This window comes from Sardina pilchardus, chromosome 14 (genome assembly GCF_963854185.1).
Source record: "Sardina pilchardus chromosome 14, fSarPil1.1, whole genome shotgun sequence".
Lineage (NCBI taxonomy): Eukaryota > Metazoa > Chordata > Actinopteri > Clupeiformes > Clupeidae > Sardina > Sardina pilchardus.
Window position 1 is genome coordinate 24,776,968 of NC_085007.1, and position 6,000 is coordinate 24,782,967.

Below are 6,000 nucleotides of genomic sequence, written 5' to 3' on the forward strand. Positions count from 1 at the left end.
TTTTTCATTTTCGACTCACTAAAATTAGCAATTTTACGCAGGCCTAAGACCAAATCAAGATTAAAAAAATAAATAAAATAAAGCTGAATGTGTGTCTTGACAGTTAACACCAGAGCTAACTATCACTGTGGCCTATATTTTAATAAATGAAATGTAGGCCTACATGCACTATGCATGATACTTGATTACACAACAACATCATATCCATAATATATCAGATTGCCCTGGATATGCAGTCTCTTGTGGATCTTGATTGTGGGCGTGCTGCTGTGCTCCTCTGGTAGAGAGGATACATTGCAGCCCGTATCCTGCCAGCATGCACTGCAGAGGTGACTGAGTGCACGGCCTGACATAATGCTTCTAAAGCTTTTGCTCCTCACCAGGAGACTAAAGCTCAGTCCTAACAGACAACCCAATGAAGCGCTACAGTATAAAATAGGCTACTGGATGCAGCAGGCCTGAACTCCCCATCTCTATCTCCTCCTCTTGGTGCAGAGACTACAGCATTATTCAGCTCAACACATGCTGATGTTGCTAGCTTTGCTATCCACTTCAAACGCAGACAAATAAAAAGACTTTAAGAGTAAATGAGCAAAACGCACACGCACACAAAAAAAGACTTTAATAGTAGGCTAAATTAGCAAAAGTGTCGGAGGATGGGATTCACCCTGCTGTGTTAGGTTCTCATATATTCTCATGGATCCAATATAAGAGGTCTGTATATTCTCAGGTGGCATTACAATTGTGTTCAGTTCCTGCACCACTTGCACCAATTCATCATTTGTGAACCATTGGCAAAGATTACTGGCCTCATATGGGACTAACCCTCAAGACATTGCGAATGATAATTTGAGACAGAATTGCTACACTGACGCCCTTACCTGTTCACTCTGTATTATGAAGGCTTGCGTGCAGAGGGCTTCATCTCCCTCCAGTGGCTAATCTAGGCACTGGCCACTGAAGCATCTTAAACCCTCACCCCTGCTTCCCACAGGAAGGGGAATGGATTTTAAGGCTGGAAGCCTATTTATCATTCTTTTATAGAGGTTTCCGGACTGATTTCCTATTTTTTCTTTTTTTTCTCTGTTTTTATGGTGGTGGATCCGGTCTCTTTTGCCCCCAGCTGGTTTGTGTCAGTCAAAAAAGTCTGAACCACCGGGACATACCGATGGTCTGTTCTTTGTTCTTTGTTTTTTGTCCCACCATGTTCCATTCCAATTTTTCCCCCATATTCCAAGTTTATTTGTATATAGCTGTTTATTATGGGTTCAGTTCATCGATAATATTGACCAAACGGGAATGAGTTTAATCTAATGCTTTATCTTGCCAGAACACCGTGTACACACACACACACACACACACACACACGTACACGTACACGTACACACACACACACACACACACACACACACACACACACACACACACACACACACACACACACACACACACACACACACACACACACACAGACACACACATACAAATGGGTTTATGTGTCCTCTCATTGACTGATGGAGTAAGAGAACACTGATAATGATCTTACCATGTGTGCCTCTGTGTGTGTGTGTGTGTGTGTGTGTGTGTGTGTGTGTGTGTGTGTGTGTGTGTATGTGTCTGGGCCACCTGGCCTCAGATGTTCACCGAATAATACCCACACTGCCGCAGACTAATAACAGACCAGACATCAAGTCCATTGAGGACTGTAATTACGTAAATTCACACACACGTACACACACACTTTTGTCATTCATACAGTGCCCCCCCCTCTATATATCAATTCATGTGTGACTCTATCTCTCTCTCATTCTTTGTGTGTGTGTGTGTGTGTGTGTGTGTGTGTGTGTGTGTGTGTGTGTGTGTGTGTGTGTGTGTGTGTGTGTGTGTGTGTGTGAGAGAGAGAGGACGAGACAGACAGACAGACACACAGACAGGGGGTGGGGACCCAAGAGTGTGTTATTCAGTTTCTAAAAAGCACGCTACTGGGATTTCCTGGAAGACCTCAAAGAGATGGTACTTTGAATATAAAAAAGTATATCCCTCTTTAGACTGAAATTTGAGATAGAAAATAAGTTTGATAGACTTTTCCCGTCTACTCAGTTACTGACATATAATCTGTTGTGTACTCGCAAAACCTTAAAAACATTAACGACAAGTATTAGGACGGTACAGATGTGAAAAACTTTCACTGATATTGATCTACCCGTATGTAAGACATATCACCACAGACAAGATATTATGAACACAGACGACATAAACAAGATTAAAAACATGTTTTTATGTTAAGACACAGATTAGATATCTGAATGAAAAGACCCTTGGGGACAAGGTGAGGGTGGAGTTTGGACATTACTTTAAAGATGCTAATACCAATAAGAGTTCTCAAGGACCTCAACTTAGCCAATCAGGTGGCAGAGCACCACATCAGGCCCTCTTAACAGGGGGCCAGCTGCTACAAAGCTGAAACCCACCCACTCCAGCTGTATACACACTTTACACACACACACACACACACACACACACACACACACACACATCCACAGCTATCGAAACCTCCACCCATACACACACACACACACACACACACACACACTCACTCCCAGAGCTCGGTCAGCCTCACAGGAGGGCAGTGTGGAGTGTCGGAGAGTATAAGTTACACACACACACACACCCATAGTCCAATTCTTACTCTCATGCAGAGCAGAATGGAGGTCTGGCTTCTCTGTCTCCTCTCTCAAGTATTCTTGAGTCTCACACCAGCAGTAGGAGCGCAGTCAACAGGTAAGCATTTTTTTTAAAGCTCTGTCCTTCCATTCATTTATCTTTCTGTCTTTCTGTGTTTACATGTGTTTGACTGTGTGTCTGACTATTGAACTCAGTCCCCCTGTCTAATCACTGTCTATACATGTGTGTTTAGATGTGTTTAGCTGTGTGTCTGGCTATTTACAGGTCTTTCTGTGTAACTCACTGTCTGTCTGTCTATCTGTCTTCCGGTCTGTCTACCTGTCTGTGTATGGTAGTATGTATGTACTCTGTGGTTTTTATTTGAACTTGGATATACGTTGTATATTTCATTATTTGACATTTGTAAAATATGTCTCCCTTCAATTAGATTTATTTTATTGCTATTTGTCAGTCCGGAAGCTGTTGTAATTTCACGGATCCATTGACTTCCTTTTGTGTGTGTGTGTGTGTGAGTGAGTGTGTGTGTGAGTGTGTGTGTGTGTGTGTGTGTGTGTGTGTGTGTGTGTGTGTGTGTGTGTGTGTGTGTGTGTTCCACATAAGTCAAAAAGAGAAACCTTGATTACTTTCACAGAGACTATGTGATCGTATTCATAGGCTTTGAATCCAAAACACACAGACACACTACACTATCCACCTACTCTCTCTCTCTCACACACACACACACACACACACACACACACACATACACACTCTAACAGTAAGCTGACCACAAAAATGACGGAATGGAGGTGTATGTGTGTGTGTGTGTGTGTGTGTGTGTGTGTGTGTGTGTGTCTGGGTCTGATAACTTTCAGAGACTTTATCCCTCAGGGCATCAAAGCCATCTGGCCCTGATCACACACACACACACACACACACACACACACACATATATATAACTCAATTTTCAACAAATTTACACAAAAATATATTTCCTGGAAAGTCCTATCTAAATACATTGATTCAATTTACCCCAAAGAGTCAACAATGTCTCAAACAATTTTATGGAAAAAACTATTTATAGCTGTGTCTGATAAATGTTGTATTCTTGCTTAAAAATTATGTTTGCCCACATCAATCATATCCCCTAATCTATTCTTTGATCATTTGAGACAAAATTTAAGTCTTGCAACTCCAGTTACATCTAGTTACAAAATGATGTTTTTGGTCTCTTGTCAAATTCTCCTACATGACTTTTCCCTTCTTCAACGCCAACAACTCCCAAAACCTGTTTACGGCAAAACTCTGTCCAAAAGCCATTTCTGTCACACATTCCTGAAAGATCACTTCAATGTGATATTGACTTACCTTTGGCAACTTTGCGGAGCGCTTGAAATTCAATCAGGAACCTCTAGGAATCCAGCCGAATCCAGCTGCAAAGCCAAGCCAGTTGCTCTAGTCTATCTCATCTCACCGACTATATATATATATATATATATATATATATATATATATATATCATATTTCTCTTCTCTATCTCTTTCCTCTTTAATTTGCGTTGCCTTTAGTTTACAACCTGCTGACGTCACCGGACTGCCTGCCAGACCTGCTGCATGGGGGCCTTCAGGATCAGGGGGTGAAGGAGCTCTTCATCCTGACCACCTTCCAGCTCCAGCCCAAGGGTGGAACCACCGTCTTCAGCCTCTACAACCCCCAGGACAACAGCAAGTACCTTGAGTTCACTGTACTTGGCAAGATGAATAAAGGTAAATTTAAACACCACGCGCCATATGAGTTCATTGCCCATAATGAATACAGAGACAGATTCACAAAGACAGACCCCAGACAGACAAACACCAACCATATGGACTGTGGATGGAGCCACACATGTCCACTAACTGATCAAGGGTATACAATAGCCTACAGTAAATAAATAAAGATGCAGTGGGGATAAACAGTGCTAATGAGAGTTAGATTAGTCATTCATCTCAAAGCTGTTTAGTTTTGTTTCGGTATTTTAAACCGTTGTAACTGATTATCTGCCCTTGACATCTATTGTTGACTGCTCCAGTCCAAGTTTTACCACAAGGCGATATCCACGAGGTTAAAAAATGAGGGTAGCTCAGCGGAGAGTTTGGCATTGTTTACTTTACTAACCCTTCATGCATTGCTTAATTATTTTTTGCTGGTGGTTTCCCTCTCCCTCTTCCCCTCAGCGTCACTGCGGTATCTCCGTAGCGATGGCCGAATGGGCACGGTGACCTTTAATAACCTGCGTCTGGCTGACGACATGCGCCATCAGCTTCTCTTCCACCTGAAGGGGCTGCCAGCTCCGGACCAGGGCATACCTGGCGTGGACCTCCATGTGGACTGCAAGCTGGTGGAAACCATCACAGATCTGCCCGTGGTGTTTACAGGACTGGCTCCCCACCGCGGCGTGCAGCTCAAGACTATGCAGCCCAAAGCGCAGGTACACCAAGACAGGCCACACACACACACACACACACACACACACACACACACACACACAAGCTTATAAGGCCACACACAAGTTTGTAAAACAAGCACTTTCATTAACTCATGCTCCAGGATCCATAAAACAGTCATTCTTTTGAATGAATATAGTTATCACTTTAAACTACTTTAAACTAAGTCTTTAAACATTTTGATTGTTTACCTGATATTTTATTGAGTTTGAAACTTTTAATATTTTTTGTGGTTAATATAATGCCATTTTTAGGGTAGTGACATTTCCATGGACTTCATGGAGTGAGTGAACTATCATGGAACGTATTAGTTCCACTGTTAACTGGTGGTCCTTCAGATTATTATGTAATTGTGATTAATCCCATAAGTATTCCTGAGGTTGCAAATTGGCCTGTAATATATCTGTCTAGCTGTCCAGCTCATTTTTGATGACAGAGAGTTTTCTCCTCTGCTCAGCATCAAGCCATGAGCAGTGCAAGGACAGGATATACTGTAGTGTCTAAGGTTTCTAGTACAGTTCTATTCTAATCAACGTGGTCTGATTTTTGTAAACTCCACTAAGTGTGCCCAGCCTATTCTTAGATGGAACAGTTCATTGAACTGTCCTTTCAGTAGAGACCGAGAGCAAAGAATTCGACTAAGTTTAGATATTTGTGTGAGATGACGGTTAGGATGAGGATATACAGGCTTAGTTTAAGTGATTGGTAGGTGATAGTAAGACCTAGTTGACAGGTATATTTTTGAGGGCTGAGAAGCAAGAGGGTGTAAGTGACATTTCACCAACTTTACAGGAGAGCCAAAACAAATCCAACTGCTTATGTCCACACAGTTAAAGACCTTTGGTTTTTG

General features: G+C 42.1%; 1 protein-coding gene across 2 annotated transcripts in view; it reads left to right on the forward strand.

Annotated features, from left to right (window-relative positions):
* The first annotated feature begins 2,569 nt into the window (after window positions 1–2,569).
* The window catches only part of thbs4b (thrombospondin 4b), a 17,682-nt gene continuing 14,251 nt past the window's right edge, over window positions 2,570–6,000 (forward strand). For both annotated transcript variants that reach the window (XM_062554212.1, XM_062554213.1), the window contains exons 1-3: window positions 2,570–2,781; window positions 4,233–4,430; window positions 4,881–5,134. In XM_062554212.1, coding sequence (XP_062410196.1) covers window positions 2,694–2,781; window positions 4,233–4,430; window positions 4,881–5,134 — 540 coding nt within the window. In that variant the 5' untranslated portion in view covers window positions 2,570–2,693. The remainder of the gene's footprint in view (window positions 2,782–4,232; window positions 4,431–4,880; window positions 5,135–6,000) is intronic.